Source organism: Cinclus cinclus, chromosome 4, assembly GCF_963662255.1.
Source record: "Cinclus cinclus chromosome 4, bCinCin1.1, whole genome shotgun sequence".
Classification (NCBI taxonomy): Eukaryota; Metazoa; Chordata; class Aves; order Passeriformes; family Cinclidae; genus Cinclus; species Cinclus cinclus.
In genome coordinates this window covers 29,010,135-29,036,137 of record NC_085049.1, presented here as the reverse complement: position 1 = coordinate 29,036,137, position 26,003 = coordinate 29,010,135, and the positions used below count along the sequence as shown (strand labels likewise).

Genomic DNA, 26,003 nt, shown 5'->3' with positions numbered 1-26,003 from the left:
CCGCCGCCGCTCGCTCCCCTCCCGCCTCCCCGCACAGCGGCCGCACAGCCCGGGCGGGGACCCCCGGCCCCGCGAGTGACGGCCGGGCCGCGCACACCCCGCGGAGCGGAGCAGAGCGGGGCCGGGGCTCCCCGGCGCTACGCTCACCTGGCAACGGCCGGCGGAGGTGCTGCCGCCGCCGCCGCCCCCGTCCCGCGGCCGCCGCTGCCGCCGCCGCCGCCCGCCCGGCCCGGCCGCCGCCTCCTCCGGCCCTACGCCGTCACCATCGCACGAGGCCGCCGCCGCCAATGCGGGACGCGCCGCCGCGGCTGCGCGTCCGGAGCCGGAAGGACGCGCAGCGGGCCCGGCCCGCCCCGGCCCGCGCACCGAGGGAGGCGGCGCCGCCGCGGCCGCGCAGCCGCACCCGGAGCGGAGCGGGGGGCGGAGGCGGGGTTGTCTCCCGGAACCGGGGTTGTTCCCCTCCCTCCCGGGAACGGGTTCGTGGGGTCGGTGGGGAAAGAGGTCTGAGATATCGGGTCCGACCTGTGGCCAGACACCACCATGTTTGTTAGACCAGGGCACTGAGTGTCCACTCTGTCCTTAAACACCTCCAGGACGTCGACTCCATCGGCTCCCTGGACGGCGACTCCATCGGCTCCCTGGGCGGCCCATTTCTTCTTCTTTAAAGAAGTTTATCCTAATGTCCAACCTAAGGCTTCAGCTGGCGCACTTTAAGACTATGTGCTCTTGTCCTGTTGCTGTTGTTTGGGAGAAGAGCCAGACCCCCAACTGGCTGCACCCTCTGTCAGGGAGTAGTAAAGAGCCATAAGGTTCTTTATGTAAGTAAAGGAGGTCCCCTGAGCCTCCTTTACTCCAAGCTAAACACCCTCAGCTACTCCTTGTAAAGTATGTGTTCCAGACCCTTCACCGGTTTCATTGCCCTCCTCTTGGATTCGCTCTAGCACCTGAAAGTTCTTCCTGAACTGAAGGGCCCAGAATTCGACACAGGACTTGAGGTGTGGCCTCACCAGTACAGGGGGACAAGCACTGCCGTGGTCCTGCTGGCCACATTCTTCTTGATCCAGGCCAGGAGCCATTTGCCTTCTTAGCCACCTGGGCACACTGCTGGCTCATGTTCAGCCAGCTGTTGACCAAAAGGGTCAATCCCACATCCTTTTCCAACTGGCCTTCTAACTCCTCTGTCCCCAGGCTGTATTGATACATGGGATTGTTATTGGCCAAAGAGTGGAAGGGATTGGCAAAGAATGGAGTTTCCAGCCCCTGGCAATGGCCTTGAGGCTGAAGGGGGGTTTCACTTTTCGTTGCTTCCTGTGTGCCCTGAGCAGAGGCAGAGCATCACCCTCTCCTCTCGGAACTGGTGTCAGGGGAAACCCCAGCACTTCATGACAGAGAGGCCACCCCTCTAGGAACAGTCCAGAGCCATCCAGGCACAGCACAGTGCACTGCAGGGAAGGTTCCCAACAGAACACATACCAGAAAGGACAAAAAGAATCATGATCAGCAGTTGTAAATGTCCAAATAACAATAATAAACCCCCTATTATAATACAGTGATCACAGCACACTCATACCCTCCATCCACCCATCAGTCTTCTCCTGCAGGACCTGAAGCTGTTAGTAAAATGTGTTGTTTCTTAGCTCTGTTTAAATGACAGTTGAGTTTTTTTTTTTTTTCGCACTACAGGAGAACATTGGGAGGGGACCTGGATGGGGGTCTGAATGTATCTGAATGGGGGTGGCAAGAGGATGGAGCCAGGCTCTTCTCGGTGATGCCAAGCAATAGGACAAGAGGTGAAAGGCAGACACTGATGCACAGGAAATTCCACCCGAATATAAGGAAGAACTTCTTTACTCTATGAGTGACCATGCACTGGAAGAGAATGTCCAGACAGGGTGGGAAATCTCCCTTTAGGAGATATTCCAGAACCATCTGGACACAGTCCTGTGTCACATGCTCTGCGATGGCCCTGCTTGAGCAGGGAACTGGAAGCAGATGACCCACTGCGGTCCCTTCCAACCTCACCCAGTCTGTGATTCTGTGATCTGTGGTGTGCACATCCCCTGCATCCAGGGCAGCTGGAGGAGGATAAAGACCTCCCACTGGACAGGCTGACCTGCTTGCTCTGGGCATGGCACCAGGCAAGGAGGCCACAGGTGGTACAAGACCAGAAGGATGATGAAAACCAGACAGTGTTCCCAGGCCTGATGTCACGGGAGGCACCTGGGGAGCCTGACTCGGGTGACAGAGCTCAAATGCCTGTGTCTGGTGTAGAGGCACCGAGGGGGAGCACCAAAGAGAACAAGAACTTGCCCTGTTAAGGAATGGGAAGTGTTGGCTGAGCAGCAGGAAAACCTATGTGACGTGGAGATTTCACCTCCCAAAATAGAGTCCTTGGGGAAAATGGTGGAAATCCTACACCCGCTTGTTTTACAGTGAGGCCAGTCAAAACATGAAGGGAATTCTGCTCTGTTAGAGGACAATCTTAGCAATTGCCAGGCAGAATAACTGGATGATTTGGAGAGCCTGTCTGTAATTTGTGTGGCTCTATGTACTTTAATGCTTTGCTGAGCCACACTCCAATCAGTATACACTTGTCCCCACACCCAGAAATTTTAGCTCATACCAGTGAGTGTGAATGAGATAGTTAATGAAAGCAAAAATATCCCTATAAATTAATATTTGAGTTGTTTTGATCCCTAATACCCACAAACAATAAATACATCCTGCCCATTCCTTAAAACTCTGTTCATAAAACTATGATTCCCTATTTTCTCCTTTAAAATATGTCTCCCATCTCACACATTCATTAAAATTTTTGTTATTATGAAGGGAGCAAGGTAGTTACTGAACATTACAGTTGCACTCTTACACGTATTTATGGTTTCTCTCACCAATCAAAATGTATTTTGACAGCCATTGAGCAGCAGCATGGGGAGCAGAGGCTGCAGTGGCTGCTCCAGCTCCACCCCGTGCCTGTCAGATGAAGTATTTCCTGCCCTGTCTTTCAGGATTTCTTCTGCAAAATGGTGCTAATGATTTAAAAATATTTTGAGCTTCATTGACAAAAAATATATGTAAAACCTGCATGTCATTTTCAACTGTCATTTCCTGTCACCATAACTTAATGTGTGCGCAACCAATTAAGAGGGACAATGAGACAGGAATACTGATTCAATAAATATTAAATAAAAGGAATTTGGGTAGTTTATTCTGGTTCAAGAGCCCGGAAATCAAAAAGCAAAGCTGTGCCTTGCAGTACAGCAAAACAAATTTTCCAAAACAGAGTTATGTACTGCCTGGGCATTTGCAGATTCCTAGAAAATGTATCAGTAATAAAAGATTCATTGCCTTAATTCCTTCAGAATGTGTTTGTCCTATATACACAGCCCTGTGATTTGTGGAAGCTAGCAGGTCATTACTGGTTAACTCTCTTGTTCCCAAGCAAGAGAAAACAAATCTGCCTGTGGCAAATGAAACTGAGACTGGCCAGAATTATCACAGTGAATTGCAGAGAGCTGCCACTCTAAAAAACTGGTCTAGGTGTTTGCTCAGGCCAAGAAGATGCTAAGTGCTTGTGCAGTTCCTTGAGGCTGAGGACAAGACTGGGTTACAATTAGCTCCAACAGATGTGGGTCTACCCCAGATCTTTTAATTTTTTTTCCCTGAAAGGCAGTGTTGTCCTTGCATGGTAATGCCCCATCCTGCCCATCCCACATAATCTCGATGTTTTGGGAGTCTTGTGAAGTGCTGACACATGGATATGGCACTCAAGGAAGAGCCACAAGACATGATGATGATTCAGAATAAAGCTGCCTTAGGATAAATAAGAGCCTGAACCATTTTTTTTATTACTGTTTTTCTTTCCGGATATGTGTTACTGCTGCAAGCCTTTAAACTGCTCCATCTCTGTTGGCAAACACACCTGAGCAGCTCCCTTCTGAAGTCCCCAGGATAGCTGCCAGGACACGACAGAACCGATGGGAAAAGGGCCTGAGTGAGGTACTGCAACCTCACCCCCTCCCAGCAAAGCACAGCAAAGCAGCGTGTGCTCACTCTCTTTGTATTGTAGTATCTCTTTGTATTTCTTTCCTAGTCAGTCTTCCTCTCCTCCCACATCACCAAGGGCCTCACCACCCGCTCAGTCATGCTGCTGAAGACTGGTGCCTGCTGCACCAACCACATTCCAAACAGCTGGAACAGTTGCCAGTACTGGAAGCTGGGGAGGGCTTCAGAGCCAGCTTGCATTGGGTGGGTAACATGGAGAGCAAACTGTGACACTTAGGGCAGGTGTCCAACTCGAGTGTCACAGGGCAGTATTTAGTAGCTCTTTTTATGGCTGTTGCATTTTATCACTGGTCACAGGGAGAGCTCCTGACCCTGTTTGTTCCCCCTTTCTCTCTTTCTATCTTCAAGGAAATACTATCATGTAGGTTCTTGAATTCTAATGGAAAAAAAATTCTAATGTAGGTTTTTGAATTCTAATGGGAAAAAAAAAATCTCAACTGTCATTTAAACGGGGTTAAGAAACAAGACATTTTAGTAACAACTTCAAGTCCTGCAGAAGTCTGATGGATGGAACACATGAGTGTGCTGTGATTATTTTGTCATACTGGGGGGGTTTATTATTATTACTTGGGCATTTAAAACTGCTGATTATGATTCTTTTTTTCTTTTCTGGTATGTGTTCTATTGGGCACAGAAGTCTAACCTTTGCTTGTCTTTGAGCTGGTTCTGTTTAGACTTCAGAGCTAGTATGCTCAGGAGGTGGCCCAGTCCCAAAGCCTGGAGCTGGGACAGGCTACCCACTCGACAGTCTCCGCATCCACAAGCCTTTGCACACAGGGTGTTGGTGCCAGGGAGTCAGAATATGGCCAGGATACACAAGGAGATGGGATGCATCTCTGTGTCCCAGGGATTAGACATAGCCAGAGTCTGCCTGTGAGAAGAAGGGGATCTGATATTATGTTCATATCTGCCATGTGTTAGTCCTATGACAGTTCCTTCACAGCCTGCCCTTCAGTGAACCTGACTTCACAGAGTATCTGCTAGAAACTATTTAACCTGAAATGTAGTTAAACAAAAGCTAAATGAAAGTTAATGACCATATAAGCATCTCATTCTGGAAAGCCTTGTGACAGACACTTGAGAAATGCCCTGTAGTCACTGGAAGGTATTTCCCAAGGTCTCCTTGGGATGTTCTGTGGCTGTGTCAGCAGATGAAAATACTGTCTATATTTCTGTAGCCACAGGTGATGAGGAATTGCTCCCACAGTGTAATTTAAACCTACTAGGCTTGTCCCTGGATGGGGTCAAGTGAGCAGAGAGAGACTCCTGCATGGTTGATCTCATATGACTGAACAAGATCTGCTTCATTTGTGCTTTGCTGAGGTCCATAGGGAACAAACTTTGGTCCATAGAGAAAGTATAAGTTACACCAATGCTGCATGTCTGGATTCAAGTGGCTGTTTCCTGAATTGCAAAGGGCAGCAGCCCCTCTGCTACACTGAGCTCCAAACAGGCACAGACATTTCGGGGACAAAGAATGGGAGCCTCCAAATTATTCAAGTGGCCTGAAGTTTAGCAGTGTTAAAAGGTTCGTTTAAATTTTCTCACAAACCTGCCACCTTCTTTTTAGTATGATTAATATAAACTGAAAGTTTCTGTTCTGGGATCAGCTATTGCTTAGCTTACCTTGCAGCAGAGCATACTGAGGCCTCATTCATTCCCACTATAACTTAGGCAGTAGTTGCCAGCTGGAAAATGATGACAGATCTGCATCCTGTTCTGCTCTGTTTAGGAGCCCATGTTCACTGACTTGCAGTAACAGTGTATTTGCATAGTGCCTTTAAGCCAAAAATATTTTAGTTTTACAAGACTTAAGGGTGGCCATTTCTATCAGCCTTGAAGTGCAGCGACTTCAGGGCTGGAATGTGGCAGCCAGTTACCAGCCCAGAGTATATAATAGTGTATGGTGTGAGTATCTTCTCCATATGAAACTGCAGACAGAATTAGAGCAGAGAGAAACCAGGTTGACCTACCTAAGCCTTACTTTAGCTACAAGATCTTCAATTGCCATAAATAAACAAGCCCTGAGTTGGCCTCTCTTTTGTAGCACAGTCCTCACTCCAGCATTGTGCCAGAGTAATGCTTTGCTGCTACAGACCCTCTGAGGCTCTTGCTGAGCCCCCAAGCAACCACCCCATCCGTGCTGCTGAGCCTCTCTGTGCCCAACTGAGTGTCCTCACACAGTGTGGATACAGCTGTCTGCCTGCTAAAGTTAATGAGCAGAGAACTAAATTAATTAGGCCTTCAGTTAAACCTTTTTTCAGCCATATTTCTCAAAGATCATTACAGAAAAAGGAGGTATCCTGCACCTTATTTTATAGAGAAGGAGGCTGGAGGCTAAAATGCAAAGAAATTAAGTAACTATTTGGAAATTACAAAGCAGATTATCAGCAAAGCTCAGAATTAAGCTTAGCTCCCAGCCCCACACCCCTTTCTATCACTTTGTGCATCAAACAAGGCACAATTTAAAATCCACCACTTTTAATTTTCATGGGAAAGAAGCAACTCTGCTGCAGCTTTCTGTTTTACTTCCTTTGGATTTCTATCAAGGCAATCTGACTGTGCTCTTATTTTATACTTACTACCACCCTATGGAGGTTCTTTTATGTGTAAGTGCCATTGAAATTAAGTTTGAAACTAGAGTTTAGTGGGATCGAATTTTTGAATATAAAATTCCCAGAAAACCTAAAATACTGAAACCTGGGTCTTATGAAAAAAAGGGAGAGGAAAGAAATCTAATGGTCACTTCTCTCCTATCGCTATATGGTCCCAGTCCAATAGAAACTGCTGGCTCCAAGCAGGCTGCCAGAGGTCTGGAATGCTGGGACAAAAGGCCAAAACACATCTTTTTTTCCATCCAGACAACATTTTAGGTGGAAAAAGGACATATCCAGGGACACCCAGATGAATAGCAGCCCTAACAATGCCAACTTTTCCGCTCCCAGAGTTGTTTATACCCACAAAATTAATTGTGGTGCCAAACTGCAAGGAGGGTTGTGACTCCCTAAAATGTGTGGTCTTTATCAGAAAGGCCAGATGCAGTAATTTTGAACTATTAGACACATTAACAATGCCTGAGAGTGTCATACATAAAGAGCTGACACCTTCAAGCACTGATGCAATAAGGATGCATAAGAACATGAGGTGAGGGTAGTGGAAGGAAAGGTCTTTTTCAGAACTATCCAAGGTAGAGCAAATGTTATTACTGGGCTAGAAACAGAGTATCCCAGGAGTGAATAGCTCACACATTTGATCCCATCTTGGGCTCAGTCCAGCTCCCACTGAAGTTTAATGGGAGTTGGATCAGGCCACTGCACTCACATTTTTTCCATGCATGGAAAACTATTTCCGTTACTTTGAATTACAATACCACTGGCTTCGGATTTTATATAATAAAGTAAATCTAGGCCACTGTTTATATTCCAAAAAAACTGCATTCTGGGATGCCAGCAAATATATTGCCTGTTGGATTAAAAAAAATAAAATAAAAACTGGACACATTGGTTTAAAAAAACAACAGCTCCTAATTATTAAGCATAATTTCTCTTCCTTGTGCTTTACTGGAGTCCTCAAATATTTGAAGTATGAAAGGTACATATAAATTCTTCTCTGGTGGTTGAAATGGTGGAATCTGTAAAACTGCAATGTTTTATAAGAAACAGAGGTTTAATATAAAAATAATAATCTTCATGACTGGCTCATTCCTTATTGGCATATTTCAAAATTTACTAGGAAAATAAAAAACAACACCCTTGCAATGTCAGTAACAAAGCGGATGTATATTAGCAAGTCCTTATATTTTAGGAATTGGCTTCTCTTGATGGTTCTGACTGCAAATGAACTCTGCAGATGCTGAGAGGTACAGGAAATGTCTTGTGCAAGAAACAGCATTTGCTCCCTGCTTTATGAATTGGATTGTACTAAAATCCCAATGTGGTAAGACTGATTAGCAGACTTTGGTAATGCCTTCTGCCCTGGTTCAGTTTTATTACAGTCTTTTTATTACCAAGGAAAAACACAGAAGACTTCCACAATTAACATACACCCACACTCTGGGAGCAAATGTTCCTGTGGTTAGCTTATGCCAGGGAGGAGCACGGCCCCTGCCCTCTGAAACACAGAGAAGCAAAAGAAAAGAACCTCACCAAAAATAAAACACACATATACACAAGCAACAGAGGGAAAGAAATGACATTGAGGGGTGTTTAATGTTAAAGAGAAACTATACAACTGTGTCGGCGGTGAGGAGGATTCAAGAGAGCTGAACAAGGTGACCACCTGCATCCAATTCAGAGAGAACTGGCAGCAGGATGAAGAGTGCAGGCACGTGCATGTGTTCAATGCTTCTTCCCACTGACAAAATGTCCTCTGCAAACATCCTTGGCACCGGCAGCTTTTCCTCTCTACTGAAAAATTAAGTTTCAGCATGGGATTTAAAGGAAAAGAAGAAAAAAAAAAAATCATCCCTCACACACATAACCATGTGGCTTGAGCTGGGCAGGTTTCCCTCAGCCCAGGTGGTACAGAAGAGCCAGGTGCTGGCTTCATGGGCACCCCAGGCTGTGCACTGGTCAGCCACGGGTTGACCTTCCTTCCTCTCAACAGTAGGCTGTGAACTTTCCTCTACTCCACTGTGGTCTGGGGAGCATCCAGGAATGGTTTGCAAGACTGTGCATTTTAAGCCATACCCTTGTAGCCTTAGCTAACCTTCCCTCTAATGTAGCAAAGCACTTAGAGGGACCAAGAATCAGTTCCAAATTTCCTAGTGAAGGACTTGAAATCTGAATAACTACGACTCACCCATGTCTGGATGTAATTTCCAAAGTGCAGTAATTATTGCAAAACGCTGAGATGTATTGATCAGACTGAAGAAAGAACCCACTCCTCACTGGCTTTCTGTCTGTAATGAAATAGCACATGCTGGTGTGCTTTGCCAGCACCTCCTCAGCTTCTTCACCCTGACTGAAGCATCCAAGGGGAGATGCACCCAAAGAGAGATTCCCCAGCAGAATTGAAGGAACGTCAAATTACCTGGCCTGATGGGGGAAATTTCAGAACCAAAATGTCTCTTAAATAAGCTTCTTTAATTATTATCACCATCTGTTTATTTATACAAATATAAAATATATTTATATAGATTTATATAATATAGATTTGTTGCTTTGGCGGCTCCTTTCATTTACAGACGTACTGGTCAACGATCTCTGTGCACTTTTTACACTTGACATAACAGCACCAGTGGAACTTGCAGTGGCAGCGCTCCACCTGCACGCTCTTGAACTGGTCGTAGCCCCGGCCGCAGCACATCAGCTCGCAGCCATCCATGCCCTCCGAGGTCTTGTTGCACAGCCGGCCCTGGGTTCCCAGGGAGCCCGTGGTCTCGTTGCGGAGGCAGTAGTCCGGGCTGGGGTCCACGTAGACCAGGTCCTCCTGGGTGGGCATGTTGAAGCGGCTGTTCACCAGCTCCAGCTTGCCCTTGCGGCTGATCCTCATGGCCGCAGCGCTGTCGTACTTCTCCTTGAGCAGGTCGCCCACCTTACGGAAATCGGCCAGCTGCAGCCAGCAGGTCTTGAGGCTGCACGAGCCTGACACGCCGTGGCACTTGCAGGCCACGTCTGCCAGCTTGTACACGGCCTGTGGGAAAAGAAATGCAATCAGGCAGAGCTGTGTTCGTTCCTGCTGCACTGGCAGCTGGCTTAATTACAATGAACTCATCGCGCTCTCAGAACTGCTTTGATTATCCCACAATTTCTGTTGTTTTGCCCTTCAGAGGAGACAAAGGTCTTCTCCTCCCCTGTTGCGACTGCTGTGCTCCTATTCCCTAAATATTTCTATTTCTGGTCATACTGCCTGCAAACACAACTTCCGCACCCCACCTTCTTTCCCTCTGGCAGACTTCTGGCTTCACAGCAGGGTTAGGAACAGCAGAGAAAAAGAGAAGGAGCCCTCTTTGTGTGGACTCTGGAAATTCCCCACCTCACAGACCACCACGGTGACGCAAGTTTTTCCCATTCAGGGCTGCAGAAAGTGAACACACCTGGGAACCAGCCCATTTCCTACCACCCGCACCAGGACTCAACACTGTCGTTACAGGGATTCATCCGCATCCTTTGGAAATAAATCCATGGACCCACACCCTTTCCCTTCATCTCTGCCAAGAGGAGCTCGTGCAGGGGCAATGTCCAGATAGGGGCAGGCAGGGGCAGTGGCGCACAGAGGGATGCATCTCCCTGGAAGGCAGCTGGAGGTGCTCCCCAGGCGTCCCTGGCAGTGCAGGGCTGAGCCGGGAGCCCTCTCTGTGTTCCTGCGCCATCTCGTGCCCAGCTCCCTCCACTAGTAGGGCTGTCACCAGGCAGAACAGCCAGGATTTCAACAGCATACACAAGCTCCCCATGCTCTCTTTGCCCATAGACTTCCAGCTACATTTTCAGGAGCCTGCGGGGGCTGGAGATGCATCATACCCCTGGCAATCCAGCATCAAAGTTAGCAAAGAGTCTTGAAAATTCAGAGTGTAAAACCCTCATCAGAGTGAGCACAGGATGTGAAGGGAAATGGTGTTTACTGTCCTCCTCCCCACACTGGCTGGGAGGTGAGAAAAATACTGAGAAATAAAAACCAAGGAAAGTAAGCTGAAATGCAGGTTGGGTTTGTTCTTCCCATTCATTTCAGAGACAGGTACAAAAGTGTAATGCCACGTGAGCTCCTGTCAGCTCTCAGACACGGAAAGAGCTTGCCAAGCAAGAGCTGGGCATCACCTCACCGTCAGAGCTACTCTTTGTTACAGAAGCTTGATCCCCCAGCCTTTGGCTCCTCATCCTCTCACCATCAGGCTCACATCTGCTCTCCCAAGACCATCTTGTATCCTGCAGTGCTTTTGCCAGATCCTGCATGCCAAGCAGAGATGTTTGGCATCGGCTGCAAAATTACCACCAGCTGTATGTGACAGGAAAGAGCAAGGAACATGAGAACAAAACAGAGTGCTCTGAAAGAGATGGCGATGTGTCTTCCAGATAGGTTTTCTGCTGAAAAAAAAAGCAGCCAAACACAAAGGGGTTTTTTTGCCTCACTCACTGACACAGAATAAAGCTTCCCAGCTCTCTGCTTTCATGTGCCAAGGTGATTAAGGCAACTGAGCATACTGCAAGCAAAGACTTCTGCCTACAACAACGTTCTGGACCAGCAGGAAGAGGTCAGAGTTCTCCTACAATAACTGGTTGCTCCTTGCTTAGCTAATGTCTAGTGCTCCTGACAGCTAGTGAAGATTCAATTTGGCTTAATGGCTAAATCACATGGAGGCCAATCGAGCTCCTGAGAAAGTCAATGGAGTGAGTCCTTAAAACAGAAAAGCTTTGGTTCTGCTCCTCAGAGCTCAATTTACCAAGGCAATCCCTCATGGCGCAATGTAGCAGCTACAAGCTGGGAGTTAAGCACTTGTCCTGGATCAAACTGCAACTGCAGAGGACCAACCACACTGTTACTTAAGGATTCCTGCTGTACTATGACCAGACAGGCTACAGCTGAATTTCCTGAGCAGCAGACACTTACTATATCCTCACTGCACTGCCAGCCTGCTTGTTATAAGCCTGTGTTAGCACTTTTTGGTTATGGTTCTGTCAAATCCCAGGCCACTCATGCCTCCCTTGCCCTTGCATGTGTTTTTATAAAGTATTATGATTCTTCCTAATCCCGGGCTTTGTTCCTTTAGAAAAACACTGCAACTCAATCCCTCTCAGTTAATGTCATGGGAATGAATTCACTCTGACTTGGCTTTCAGCAACTGATGCTCAAAACATCTGGCCCATGTGGTCAGTAACTGCGCTGGGGAAGGCAAGTGCTACCAGTGATCACAGGTGAGCATGGTGCCACTCAGCCCCCCACAGCTTCCACCACCCATGTCCTGTGGAGCCAGCCACAGCTTCAGTTGCTAAATGACTCTCCCACTCTCCCCCTTCACTGCCCAGATGAGGAGAAAGCAGAGGAAATTAGAGAATTCCTCCCTGACCAGGATCAGGTCAAGGTAAAGAATAACAGACCTCACATGCAGTTCTGAGGGCAGGATCTGATCGATGGCCATGCCACTTAAACAGGTTAAAAATGCCTCTAATGGAAGGGCTTAAAGCCCCTTCCCATAAGCCCAAGTTCTCTTCCAATTCTTTTAGTGCAGGAATGGGAATAGGAAGAGAATTAATGGATAATTCCTATGTGGTCAATTAGCCAGACCCCCTTCCAGGCTCTTCTGGCAGTGGCTGGAGTGACTGATGACTGAAGGCTGCCATATGCTGACTGGGTAAACAGCGTGGAAGGAATGACGGCCACAGTCTGCCAGACAGAGTGACAGATAAGGAAGGAGGGCAATAAGAGAGGCTAATGGAGACCAACTGGAAGAAAAGACAGATGGAAGGAAAGGACATATTGAGATAACAGCCAAAGACAAACAAACAAGAGCAATAAAGCCAGAAGCCACCACCACAAGGACTACAATGTGGAGTTGAAGGGGTGATAGGGTCAGGACTGCCTGAAAGATAAAAGACCTCTGATTCCCTCCTGTCCCCCCCAGCTCCCTCTGAGAACCATGGAGAGGACGGACAATCCTCTCTCCTGCCACCAGAGCTCCTCAGGATTCAAGGAGAACTTTCTCACTCATAGGAAAGTGAGTGAAGGGACATGCCAAAATCTGCCTGTAAATTAGAAGGGATCAGCTGAAACCTTGGCTGTGAAAGCAGGGCAAGGCTGCAGTGGGATGGCAGCTGGTAGCCACTGCAGGGCTCACTGCTGTGTCTCCAGCAGTCCTTTCTTCCAGCATAAACTTGTGGGAATGAGGAGTTACATACGCACCTTCCTACTTATAAGACTAGTATCTCAGAAGTTTAGGAATGCACGACTAGACAGGACCTCCTGGGTTGTTAAGCATGATCTCTTGCTATTGTAGGCACCGCTTCAAGTAACATTTTCCTTAAATGCATAGGATGCCTTTTAAAAAGCAATTAGGTTTTCAGCCACCATTATTCTGATTTCCATTCCAACAATAAAGTATCTTTTCCTGATTTCCAGCCTATATATATTTACTTTATGCCCATTTGCTATTGTGCCAAATTAGTCTTTTGCTTAAAAAATACTTTTCCTTCCCTATTATTTCTCCCATGAACGCAGACATCAGTCGTGTCCTCTCTCCACTTTCACTTTACTAGGCTAAATATGGCAAGCTGCTCTAGCACACTTTCTTAAGGAAAGATTCCTATCCCTTGGGTCAGCCCTAACAAGCCTTTTCTAGTCTGAGGTCATTTTAGTTGGAAATATGAGAACACACAATACTTTGGGGCCTCACGAGAGCTTAATACAATGGCATTAGTATTCCCTCATGTTGTATAAAAAGACTTATGTCTAGTATGTCACAGGATATTTACCACTTTCCAAGCCACATTACATCTGCAGTCATTTGCAGCCAACTGCTGCGACCAATTCTTTCCTACCCTTTTCCTAATGACTAAAGATGTATTTCATGCAAGACCTCAAATGATGGTCTTTGTGTTGTTTTACTGAGTGTCATTAGCTGCTGTACCGAATTCAGATTCTCCTCTGTAGTCATAATACCTGCCACCTTGGCATGAAGAGCCAAGCTCATCAGCTCATTCCTAGTGCTTGTGTTGAGGCTGAGAAACAAAAATCCTAAGGGCAAGTCCTTAATGAGCTCTGCTAATCAAGCTCCATTAAAATCAAGCTACATTCTTTCACACAACTTACTGATGTCTTTCCTTGAACCAGTTTCTTATCCATCTCACAGCTACTGCAATTTTCATTTTCTTTTGCAGTTTAACCAAGAATTTCCCATGGGGAAAATACCTCAAATGATTCACAGAAGTTCATGTAAATGAGACCTCTCAGATCTAGTCTGCTTTTAGAAAATCAGTGTTGTTCTACATGATTGTGTGATCAACCATTGAAAACGTCTTCTCAAATTATTTCCTATTTTCCTCTGAGATATCCAATGCCCCCCACTCCAACTTGAAGACCCAAGCAAAGCACTCACTCACTTTGGGTAGCAAAACTTCTCTGCCTTTAGACTCAGCCCCATCCTCCTGCCTGTCTCCTTTCTTCCAATCTCCACCAATTTGCAAAGTTTCAAAAACTTTTGCTGTTTATTTTATTAGCGTTTTCAAGGTCTGACTCAGCATGATTTTTCCTGTTCTCACCTCCTCTTTCCACTTCTTGACCTCTAAGACAGAGCTTTCTGTTATTTATTTGCTATAGTTTTTTTTTTTCTCTCCATTCTTAATAGGCTCTTGGTCTATTCCTAACAGCTTCTCTGTGGCAGTTATTCATTCAGTGAGGTCTGGATATTCTTCCTACAACATTTTTTTTCTCTTGTTGGCATGCAGAATTGTAATGGCTTTAGCATCTTTGACTTGAAAAAGTTCCAGACCTCCTCCACATCCAGTTCTTTTGCTGAGCTTATTAATCAGCTCCCTTAGTTTATCAGTTTTGTGTTCTGTTTTTTTAAATCCACAATCTTAATTACACACTGGTTTATACTTCCATTTAATTTACTCTAATATAAAATTACTTGTGTTCATTTAATCTGTGTTACTGCAGTTCACCTGGCACCTCAGACTAGGGGCCATACTCTGTCTCTGGACTCCTCAAGGCTGTTCAAGTCTCATGTTCACTCCTTGCTTTAGGCAGGGTATTTATTTGTAGCAATCCAAGTCCATGCTCCAGATATGCAGGATGTTCAAAGCAAGTAATGCAAAAAAGAATGTCACATTCAGGCTAATACTCCACCACATATACACCCATTTCTAAGTAAATGCAGAGCCTCTGCCCATCCAAGAAAAAACAAAACAAAACAAAAAAGCCCAACTCCATCCCAAACCAAAACTCACTGAGTTACACAGCTTTCAAGTCCAGTTTTTCACCTACTGCAAATTTACCCCAATTTGATTTTGTAAAAGACCCAGGAAGTACTGGCAATGCTTCAACCTGACACATTGATTTCACAAACAAAAATATTGAATAAATCATCTTTGGTGTCAAAATGAAGTTGAAATTACACACAGAAAAGAGACATCCAAGGGAGAGGGAAAGATAATTCAGTAACAATTAGAAGTAAGAAAGGGTAGAAAATTGATAAGAAAACTAAGGATATTAGTTAGGAATGTGCAGAAGAGCAAGACTAAGTATACTTAATGGGATTTTTTAACATTAATTAGAAATAAAATTAACCTTTGAAAAGCTTACTTCTAGGGAAGAATGATAAAAACTTAAAAGACCCTGGAGAAAATGCATGAATGTTCAAGTTAGTATTCCTGTTCTACTTTTGGAAAGAGGCAGGATTACACAGCTGGACTGCATATGAATGATGCTACACCTTCCAGGCTATTAATCACAGACAGAGGAATTGTGTGAAAAGCAAAAGTGCATACACTGAATGCATACAAAAGGGGTATGGGAAAAAGGAAAGGCTACATTAAAGTGACAGGAAAATCATTTGATGGCTGATGAGAACCTCTGAGAGAGTCTTCAGTGCTCAATCTAGTTTGTCAAGAAAGAATGGTGAATAAATTACAGCAGGTAAATACTTGTATGCCAAGGAAATGCTGATTACTAAGAGGGTCTTGGATTTAGCTGTAAAAGTCAGAAAAAGAACTGACTGGAAGCTGGTACCAGATAAATTCAAATGATCCTTAGGTTCAGAGTTGAAACAGTGATTAATGCTGGTATCATACTACAAAGCGAAGTCATGGATTCTCCATCCCTAGGGGTCCTCAGATCAAAACTGTGAATCTTCTCAGAAAATGTTTGTCACCTAAATACAAACTATTTATTGTGCCTAATACCAAGGTAACTGAGCGAGGCCTGAGTTTCAGAGACAGCCAGGCTCCTGGCCTTATATTCCTAAAAATCTAAATCATGGTAGTAGAAGACAACTCTACATGCCAAAAGGTTCTTCTTTATACCACCAGCCTGTCACACTCAGAGCTCTGGGAAGATGATTTCTTAGACACAAAACTTAAAAATGGGCCATAACAGCACATAGTTCATTTGGAAAGGGCTTAAACACCTGGAAATGTGTGCCATACAGTATCTCAACAGACCCCAAAATTCACTGACTTTAACTGGCAAAGGAAGCCTGACATTAAAACCGGAATACTGTCAATACTGCCTGTAACATTCACAAAAATGAAGAAAATGCGACTGTACACTGGGGCATCACTGACTTAGCCCCCATCAAACCTCCAAGGAATTTGATATCCAGCTACCCCCAGGTAAAGGGGGTAGCCAGCACTCCTCTTACCCTTCGGCCAGCCTCGTTGTTCTGCAAGTTCATCAGCATACGAGCCTGCTCCTCTGAACCTCTCACGTAGTTCTTCTCCCTCTCCTTGGCATCCACAAACTCCTTGGCGAAGCGGTAGCCGTACTCCACGTTGTCCCCGCAGCCGCCCCACAGCCAGTCCCGGGGCAGGTCCTTGGGCCGGGCGGTTCGGCTGCAGCCGCACGAGGACAGCTCGCCCTCGCGGCACGCGCGGCTGATGGCGTTCACCACCCCGGCGGCGCTGACCGCGTAGGTGAAAGCGGTCTCTCGGCTACCTGTGAGAGAGGGGTGACAAAAAATTAACCCCGCATGCAAACGGGCTCCACGGTGCGCTCCGAGGAGGTGCGCAGAATTTACTGGAACGAAAGAATGCGATGGTCAAGTGCAAGGGCTCCATCCCGTTCTGGGTGGCAACTCCAGATGCAGGGACTGCTCATCCTCTTTCCCCTTTCATTCTGTTTCATTGAGGAAACTCTCAAGCAGCAGGAGGTCGTTCACTTGCTGAAAATACAGCCGCTGACTTTGCCACTGCATTTGGCAATAATCATTAAGAACAAGTAACAAGGTTGAGTCTGTGCAAAAGGAGTCCTCTGGTTAAGCCTGTTACAGCACTAGAATGCCCTTCATTTAATTGGGACATGCAGTCTTCGTGGGCTCCTCTTCACTGAACTTAGTTTTGTTTATGTAAGGTCAGCTGAAAATTATTGGTAGACAAAGTGAAAGAAACTCATTTTTACACTGCAACATCAAGGCAGGGGCTCTTCCACTGCCTGCAGAACCACAGTGCTGGAAGAAGTAAAACTCCCATGTAGACTATAATAAATAAAAAGACTTTCCATTAGCACGTTTACTAGGGACTGCCCTGCTTGGCATGCATGCCCTACACAGCTCAGCAGCTGAGCCAAGCAGCTGGATGAGGTCTCCAGCTCGGTATTCCTGGCAGGGATTCAGCCCCAGTGTGACCGGGGCACCAGCACAGCCAGAGCACTGCAAGAGACCAAGCACCATGAGCACTGAGTGTCTGCAGAGGGGGAGAGGGAGAAGGAGGCAATCCACACCTGCACTCTCACCACATGGCTAATAAATAGCTGAACCAACACCTCCAGAGCCATTGTGCTCATCACCAAACTTGCAAGTGATAAAGAGAACAACTGCCAAAGCTTCCTTAGAATAAGCAATCTAATTGTGAAGGACTACTTACGCCAAACCTCAGCAAGGTGCTCTGAAGCAAATTTTAATGACTTCAAAGGGCAGATCCTAACAGAATAATTTATCACCAGCTCAGGAGGCTCTCAGTGCCAGCTCCCTCAGCAGGGCTGAGCTGACGCATTTGGTGTGCTCTTGTTCAAATTTGCACGTGCTGACAATCCCTAATTAATAGCAGTTTATCACCACTTTAGTGGTAATGACCCAAGACAAAGGCAAGGCTGTAAATGGCATCCACCTTGCAAAACAACTTTTGATTTTTTACCCCACCTAAATGAGATGAACACTAAGGATTTCTGCCCTGGAACACAACTGACAAAATGCTACAGGACAAAAAATACAGAAGGGAGGTCCTTACTCTCAGGTCATTAGAAGAGAACTGTGCTTACCAAACCTCCCTGGTCCAAGAGATACAGAGGAGTGACTCTAGTTAAGGCAACTCAGATGAGACTAGCCCATAGGGGAGTTAGGGTAATTCTTCAGTAACCAAAATCAAGCTTTTACTCATCTAGTTTGTTTTGCATGTTATGGGTATTTTAAAGTAAGAGTCCAGTGCACAGTTTTGCCCCTATTTGTATGCAGAAAGCCCTGAGGACACACCAATCATCCTTTTAAAGAGAGTACTGCCTTGTCTATAGAGGAAAGGACATCACACTGTGACAGCTCATGCAACAGAGCCTGCATGACTCCAGGTGCTTAGAATCCTAACAGCCTGACTGAAATTCCCGAAAAGACACTGGGATTTGCACTTTTACTGCCCGTATTTTAACCATCTCCACCTGTCAGATGTAGCAGCACAACTCAGTCTGCAGCCCCTGCATCTGCACGAATTGCTCAGGCTGCTGAGGATGGTGATGGGACAAGAGGCTGGAACAAGTCACAGCAGGGTGGGTTTTTTTGGTGGGGTCCACCCCCCCCCCCGCCCTTGCTGCCCATAAAGCAAACACTTGGAAAAGTATTTGGGTTTTCGCTCGTGCTCTCAAAGTCCAGCCCAGTTCCGCACCTCTGTGCTGTCGTCTCAAAGGACTGGAGGGGTTATTCCCAAATTAGTTCTGGCCTCTCGCACAGGGTTGCGGGTCCCGGGAGCTCGGTGGAGCTCTGCGGAGCTCTGCTGCCCTCCTGTGCCCGCCCGCCGGGAGCCGCGCCCGGGGAGCGGCTCGGGCAGCGCTCCGCTCCCTCGGATCGCCTCTCCGGAGCTGCCCCAGGAGGAAATGCGAGAAGAACCGGGAGACCGACACGAAAGCGCGTCGCTTCAACTTTTTTAAGGAACAAGTTTTCAACCCGTTGTTTTTAAAAGCATTACCCCAAAGTTTGCCGATCTCGAAGAAAAACAAGGGGGGAAAAATTCTTTGTTCTCTACTTTTATGACTGTTTTTTTTTTCCTTTTCTTTTCCTTTTAGCAGTTGAAAAGGCAGAAGAGATAAGATCTTTGACTCCAGATATGAATGGACTAACCTGGAAACCCCAGGCTTGCATTCAGGATTCCTCAGGAGAAGATATGTTCTCCCCTGAGTAAATTCTAACGCGACCTTTTGGGGTGCTCTGTCTTCTCCCCCTCATAAACGTAGCAGTAAGGAATGTGTCTGTATATAATGTATAGAGCTACATCTATACACACACGTGCAGTCCAAAATCTGTATTGACAGAACAGGAAGCAACTTCGGAAGGATAATTTTTTACATCATTAGATATTGTTATTGAATAAACCACATTTAAAAGCTAAGAGCAAGTCTCATAACAACACAAACACTAGGAGAAAACAGTGCTTCAAAGAAGCCTACTTCAGTGCTGCAGGTGCCCCTCCTAAAGCTTTGTATCACTGGACTGCCTCACTCCCATGAAAAGCACAAAATGAAGGTGTAATGATTAAACACAGACCAACCAGCTCTCCTGATCCTGAGCTAAGTCAAGTTCTGTGAATGGGAAAGGAAACTGATCTTCCGGGTTTCTGAGTGAACACCCTCACACAGATCTCCTAGGTTTTGGCCAAGTCAGGCTCTCTTCCCCTCTCACAATCTAGTGCAGCTCCAGAAATCATGTAATATATGCCATGATCACATCGGTGGGTGGGCAGCAAGGTTTGTTGGCACACTATGCACCTTCTGGGTCCTTCTTATCTCCTTTCCCCTCCCTCTCCACAACAATCTGGCATGTCTGTGCACTCTTGCAGATATTCTGGTCTCCAGACCTTTCTCGTGCCATTGGCACAGAGTACAGAAAAAGGGCTGTGGTCCAGATTTGGGGCTCAGAGGTTGAACACAGGAGACAGAAACACAGTATGAAGAATGACTTTATATTTGGCATAACCTAAGAGATTGAAAGGGTTTGTCTTCTTCCCCAGTGCGAAAAATATATTTGCTGAAATGATAAGCAATGACTCATTACAAAGTAGGAAAATATAAAAGCGAGGAAGGTAAAGCTATAAAAAAGTGGAGAGGCAGCATCTCCTTCCACAGCACCTTATGACTGACACAGATAACAGCCATGAATCACCAAAGATCCCCGAATACCACAGGGCACCTGCAGTGACATTTTTCTTCTGTGCGGTCTCTTGCTGGAGTATAAATATCTGAATGTGCTCTAACTGACCAGAGAAACTCTGTTGGGATAGGTTTTCAAAGAGTGGGCAACTGCAGGCTTTCACCTCAGACACTGCCATCAGCAGATTCCTACCACAGATACAACAGGATAAGATACAACAAGCAAATGCACACAAATACACACAAACCAAGGAGCAGGATTAACGGCCATACCTATCACACACCTCTGTCTTCACCAAAACACAAGCAAATCTACTCCCAGTCTTAACTTATAGGATCAAATTCATCTTAGAAAAAAATCCTCTCACTATTCACTCTAGTTCTTTCTTCCTCTACACATTCTGATTCTTCCTGACAGCTTTTCATCCTTCAGTTTGATCTTTGCTTAGTTCACCCTTACTTCTCTTCTCCACGTGTGGACCTTCTCATCACACCAACCCAGAGTTGTAGGAAGGTACTGGAGAATGAGGATTGCTCCAGAAGGGGAGATTGCTATTCTACTGCATCCTTGTGGAATCACAAGTATCCCTTTGGGGAAATGAAACACTATTGTTTAGGAGAAGTTACATGTGAGGGAGTGACATCAGAAAGGATAGATGGAGGTCCTTTTCCTTTGGTGGATGAAATTTCAGTTTTCATACCCTGAAGTTTTAACAATCTGGGATTGCATGCAGCCCCATCAGGCCACCACCCTTCCTATCAGAAATTGAGAGATCAAGGATGCACAGATGCCTTGGATGTGTGACAGGAACTGGAAGTATGTGTCAGGAAATGGCATTTCCCAGGGGAGTACCCCCAGAGAAGAACTGCTGGGGTATGAGCAGGGCAGAAAGGGAGGAATTAGAATAGCTCTGGTGGGCTGAATTAGGAATTCTGCAAGATTGAGTAACACACGCAGAAATATCCCTAGAATTCTCTAGGGTGACACATGAATTTCAGGATCAAATTGAGGACATCACAGGACTTTGTGCCCTATCGCCTAAATGCCCCAGAGGTATTAAAGAGGCATCTCTTGGTGTCCTGCTGCCCATGCAGTTTCTTTGAGAGTGAAACCAAAACCAGTGCAAGCAAGTACTGGGAGTACAGGAGCTGAAGGTCTTTTTCCATCCCTCGAGTTCACAACCGAGAAATAGTTCTGATTCTTCTGTGTAAATGATTGGCTTTGTGGGTGGAAAACAAAACCTTGGGACAGGGGTTGTGGAAAGTGAGTGAATGTGTGTGTGTGTGTGTGTGTGTGTGTGTGTGTGTGTGTGTGTGTGTGTGGCTGTTTTAACACCTTTTCTTTATTGGCCTGGCTGTCGGACATTTCAAACCCAGCCGGATTTCTCAGTTTCTTGCCATCAGATGACTGCATTTCAAAAGAAGCTGGGACAATGTAGCTAGGTCACACCTCAATTCAAGTGCAGCAATGGCCTGTCAATGTGCCTCCTATTGGGCAGGAATTATAAAAATCTCTTAGGTTTACACAGAAAGTGGCAGAACGGGGATGTGGGGGAATTTCCATGCCCGGAGAGTCCATATTTCCCACATCTCAGGGCTGCATTCCCTCTCCGAGATGCTGGGAACGATAACACGGGGGCATTGTTCCTGCCTCCAGCTTCTTCCCTCATTACCTTTAAAGCACACCAGACAGAGGCAGCCTCCCCTTTCGTGACTTTCCCGTGCTCCCCCTAAAAGAAACTGTGTCCCGCTCGTCCCCCCGCTGCCCCAGCTGGCTCCTGCTGTGGCCGAGGTGCATCGGTGCCACCACCTAGGCACAGGCAGCATTCGGGCAGCGCCAGGGAATGGGACAGCTCGTTAAAGGCAGCTTTAGGAGCCGTGCTAATAGGGCTCAACACTCCTGCCCGGACGGGACAGAGGTGCAGAGGGACAGACAGCCTTGCGCCCAGCACCTCCCTGTACGGCTGGATGTACTTCTATACTTCTAGGTGCTCCTACCTATTTTCATCACCCTCCCAAAGACGGAAGTATTGTCCACCGTGCTGCAGTTCCACCTCCGCTGCCGAAACTGGTACTGGCACTCCTTGATGGCGCTGCGGGCCCCTTCCCCGATGAACACCATGTGCTCCTGGTAGAGCTGGCAGAGCTTGCGCTGCCCGGGAGACAGCCCCGGCAGCTGGCTGCACACCGGCTGGGCGCCGATGATGTACATCTCAGGCCTCTGGATAGGGTTCATGGCCAAAGACCTACGATGAGAAAAACATCCCAGGGAGTCTGGAGGGAGAGGCCCCCTCCGCGAAGCGCCCGACACCTCTCCCCTCCAGCCCAGCCCAGCCCAGCCCCGCTCTGCTGCGGGAGCCCGGGCGCATTTCTCATGTCAGCTGCCTCCCTCCACAGCTCTGCCAGATGCGAGGCTCTTCCAGGGCTCTAGCGGGAGCAACACTGTTCGTTTGTAAGCCGAGTTTAAACAGAGAGGACACCCGGGATGGGGAGGGGGCAGAGAGAAAGCTCGGCACTTTCCCTGCAGAAGAAAGCGAGCAACTATTTTACACAGCGCCAGCGGGCGATGCCTGCCTTTGAGCCAGGCTATTTTCCGCTCTTCGGGGGAAGGGGCTCCGCGGCTGCTCCCCGGGCTTTTGGCAGCGGGTAGGAAACCTTACCCATCCACTCCCTACACATTCCCCACATCCTAAAGTCCGGAGGCATTTCAGCGAGCCCGTACAAAAGGAGCCCAGAAATGCCTGAAAGAGAGGGGCTGCGTCCCACCACTCCTGAAACTGGGCAGGGACACCAGGGGAGGGGGGGCCAGCGGGGGGGGGGAACCTGGAGAGAAGCGAGCTGCTGCGAAAGAAGCCCGGGAGGTAGGGAAGTTCCCGAGGAGGGCGCAGGGCAGGAGCTGCTGCACGGCCCCGGACGGTCCCGATCCCCGGCCCGTGGCGGACAAAGGCACCGCCGGCTCCCCTCACTTACCACCAGGAGTTGGCGTCGGCCACCGGCGAGGTGCAGCTGCAGAGGAGCGCGGCGGCGAGGGCCAGCCTCGGCCCGGTCATGGTGGGCTGCGGGGGCAGCCCCCGCGGAGCCGGCCGCCGGGACGGGGCGCCCTGCGGAGAAGTGCCGAGGAGAAGCCCTGGAGCGGGGCCTGCGTGCGGCGGGGGCGCGGCGAGCTCAGCCCGGCTGCCGCCCCCTCCCACCCCGCAGGACCCTCCCCCGGCCGCCGCCTCCCGGGGGCTCCGGCGGCGGCCCTGCCTCCCGCCCGCCCCCGGCCCCGGGGCAGGGGTCGCGCTGCCGGGGCTCCGCCGCCGGAGCCTCCCCCCCGTCCGGCCAGGGGGGAGCGAACAGACGGCGAGGCTGTCCTCGCCCTTGCGGGTGTCCGGAGGGCTTCCCGGAGCCACCGGGTCGCCCCCGGCTCGGCTCGGCCTTTGATGCGCCCCCCGGTCCGGCCGTGCCGGGAGCCCCGCGGCCGCAGGTGTGCGGGGAGCCGGCAGGGCACATCAAAGCGCCGCGCTGGCCCCGCTGCCTTTGTAATGCAGAGGCGGCTAGGAAATGAGCTGCCCCCTCCCCAGAACGGCCTCCCGAAGGACCCCACGCCACGGCCCCAGCCCCTTCCCCGGGCGGGGGGGTCTGCGAGGCTCGGCCGGGCCGCCAGCGACGAGCGCAGATAGGGCTGGCACCGGAGCCTAATGGCTTTATGGGCAGGGGAGGTGAACAGGAGGAAAGCTTCAAAGGTTCCTCTTGTCCAAACACCCTCTCCCTTTCCCACTGGAATCACCGCGAATCTCAAAGGCAGAGCAATCGAGCAGCTCCTCAACCCTGTCCTTCCCGAACACCGGCAGAAAGCAAATGCAGGGATCCTGCACTGTGCAGGTACTTCTAATGTGCTCCTCACACCCTGCCTCCCTCATGTCGTAGGGAAACAGCCACCTTATCACACCGTCGATGCTGCCGCAGCTGCCCCCAACTCTACAAGGCTTCCCACTGTCCCATCCTACCCTGCACCACACGGTTCCCACCTCTCCTTCATGGAAAAATGCCCCTCCACCCCAGCCTCCTCACCAGGCCTGGTGTCCCCCCAGCGCTGCCCCTGCACAGCGAGTCCCCAAGGGCAGGCTGAACGTGTGGGTCCCCCCAGGCTGCGGGGTACACGAGTACCCAGCCCCGCCGTCTGCCCCGCCAGCAGCACCCGAGACATGAATCACCAGCCTCGGCGGCTCAGACTGCCGAAGTGTATTTTTTATCAAATTCCTTGCACCCGCCACGGTGGACTTGCTGCGTTTGTTTGCAGCACGCTTCACTTCCTCCCCCATCCAGATGTGCTGTACCTGCAGCTGGTGGCCCATCTCACCTGGCAGGCAGATGTGGGGCTGCAAGTGCCAGAATTAGCCTCAGGACAAAAAAGCCTTGTGTGACCCAGCACCTCAGTGGGAGGGGAGTTTTACTGCTTGGGCACAGCGGGATCCATGTCTGAAGAAAACAGGGTGACTTTATTCACATCTTCTATATCCTCCCTTTTCCTCCTCCCACAGCCCCGAGCGTGACGGAGGGATGGTGAGGTGTGTATGTGTGTGTAACCACGCATACATGTTTTGGGTCTGTTTCTATAGGGAATAGACAGAATGGAAAGTTTATCTCCGTGAGTCTAGGGAGGAAGGAAGTTGTGTATGGATGAATGGCTTTTCCATGACAAACAATGAGTCTGCACAGACATGGTGTGATGTCACCTAAGGAATTTCCAAGCCAGCCGCAGATACAGGAAACCTTTTCGCTGGCAGAGATGAGAGTGTCCCACCTTTCCATCTCGCCACAGCCACAAAGAACTAGGGCAGGGGGAAAAAAAATAAAAGACCTCACTGTCTCACACACACACAAGGCATGTGCCATGTAAATAGATGACATGATGGGAGAAGTGCATCTCTAAGCTTTGCCCTCACCCTGCGGATTCTGAGAAAGGAGTAAACCATGGCGAGGCGCCCGGGTGCCTCTCCCAGCCAGGAATGTGAGACGGCAGCAGCTGATGAGGCAGCTCCACAAATACAGGTGATGTCAATGTCCGTGTGAGCTCCTCTGAGCACATGTGCGCAGTCGCAGCACTCACAGGGCAGCCAGGACACACGACCAGGCAGCCCTGCACTGGTGGGCTCACTGACAGCACCGTGGCGTGGTGAAAACAAAAACCTTGCCAGCCAGGAAAGCCTGGGAGGTGCTCACGTGAAACTTGGTCCAGAAACACAAGGCACTAATTAAATATCTCATTTTAAGCATTAATATGCACAGGCAGATGACGATTAACAATAGTAAAGCATTATGAATACTGCTGGTAGCAACCTGACTGCCAACAAGCACAAGTAAGTGCTTGCAATTTTATTTTGAAACACAAGACCTAAGCATTGCTCTATGGGTTAAGATTGCTTTTCCAACCAGCCTAATATCCTGTCAAAGGCGGCAGCTGAAGGAGTTCCTTCAGCAGGAGAGGTCTCAAACTCTGAATTCTGCCTAAAATCTGCTGCTGGTGAGAGGAACTGCCATTCAGCTAATATGTGAATCACAGAAGCGAGTCCTTTTCAAGGTGCTGGAAATAATTTCTTCTCTGGCTGTGTTTATGACCTCAGATAAAGTGATAATAGCAGCTGAGGCATTGCTGCAGGGATTTGGGCTCAGCCAGCAACTTCCACACCAAAAGCTGGAAAGCACTTGGCTGGTGGTCTGAAGAATATATGGTCTTTCCCTCTTGCGCCTGTTTCTACTTGCCATCAAAATCCTGAGGTTTTGATTTTATAAATAAACAGCTTGGGTTATCCTTTAAGCCCAACTACAGGGCTGGTTCAAATACCTTTGTGAAGTTGTTTGCCCAAGCAGGGCTGGGTGGGAGGCATAAGTGAAATTTTGTGAGGATGAGAGGTGGGGTGAAGTGGGGCTGCTGGTGGGCTGGGGTGAGTGTTTAGTTA

General features: G+C 48.3%; 2 protein-coding genes across 3 annotated transcripts in view; both read right to left on the bottom strand.

Annotated features, from left to right (window-relative positions):
- The window catches only part of ADIPOR2 (adiponectin receptor 2), a 44,768-nt gene extending 44,496 nt beyond the window's left edge, over positions 1-272 (bottom strand). The window contains exon 1 of the mRNA XM_062491887.1: positions 148-272. The gene's annotated coding sequence lies outside the window, so the exon portion shown is untranslated. The remainder of the gene's footprint in view (positions 1-147) is intronic.
- Positions 273-9,240: 8,968 nt separating this feature from the next.
- Positions 9,241-23,159, bottom strand: WNT5B (Wnt family member 5B). Of its 2 annotated transcripts, XM_062490999.1 has the most exons (5): positions 22,060-22,297; positions 16,358-16,650; positions 15,877-15,879; positions 13,717-13,731; positions 9,241-9,729 (listed from the first exon to the last, which is right to left on the bottom strand). In XM_062490999.1, the coding sequence occupies exons 1-5, from the start codon at positions 22,295-22,297 to the stop codon at positions 9,241-9,243; spliced, it is 1,038 nt and encodes a 345-aa protein (XP_062346983.1). The 2 variants fall into 2 exon arrangements, with proteins under 2 accessions (XP_062346983.1, XP_062346985.1); XM_062491001.1 differs by lacking the exons at positions 13,717-13,731; positions 15,877-15,879 and adding an exon at positions 23,032-23,159 and having other exon boundaries at positions 9,241-9,699; positions 22,060-22,307.
- Positions 23,160-26,003: the final 2,844 nt, after the last annotated feature.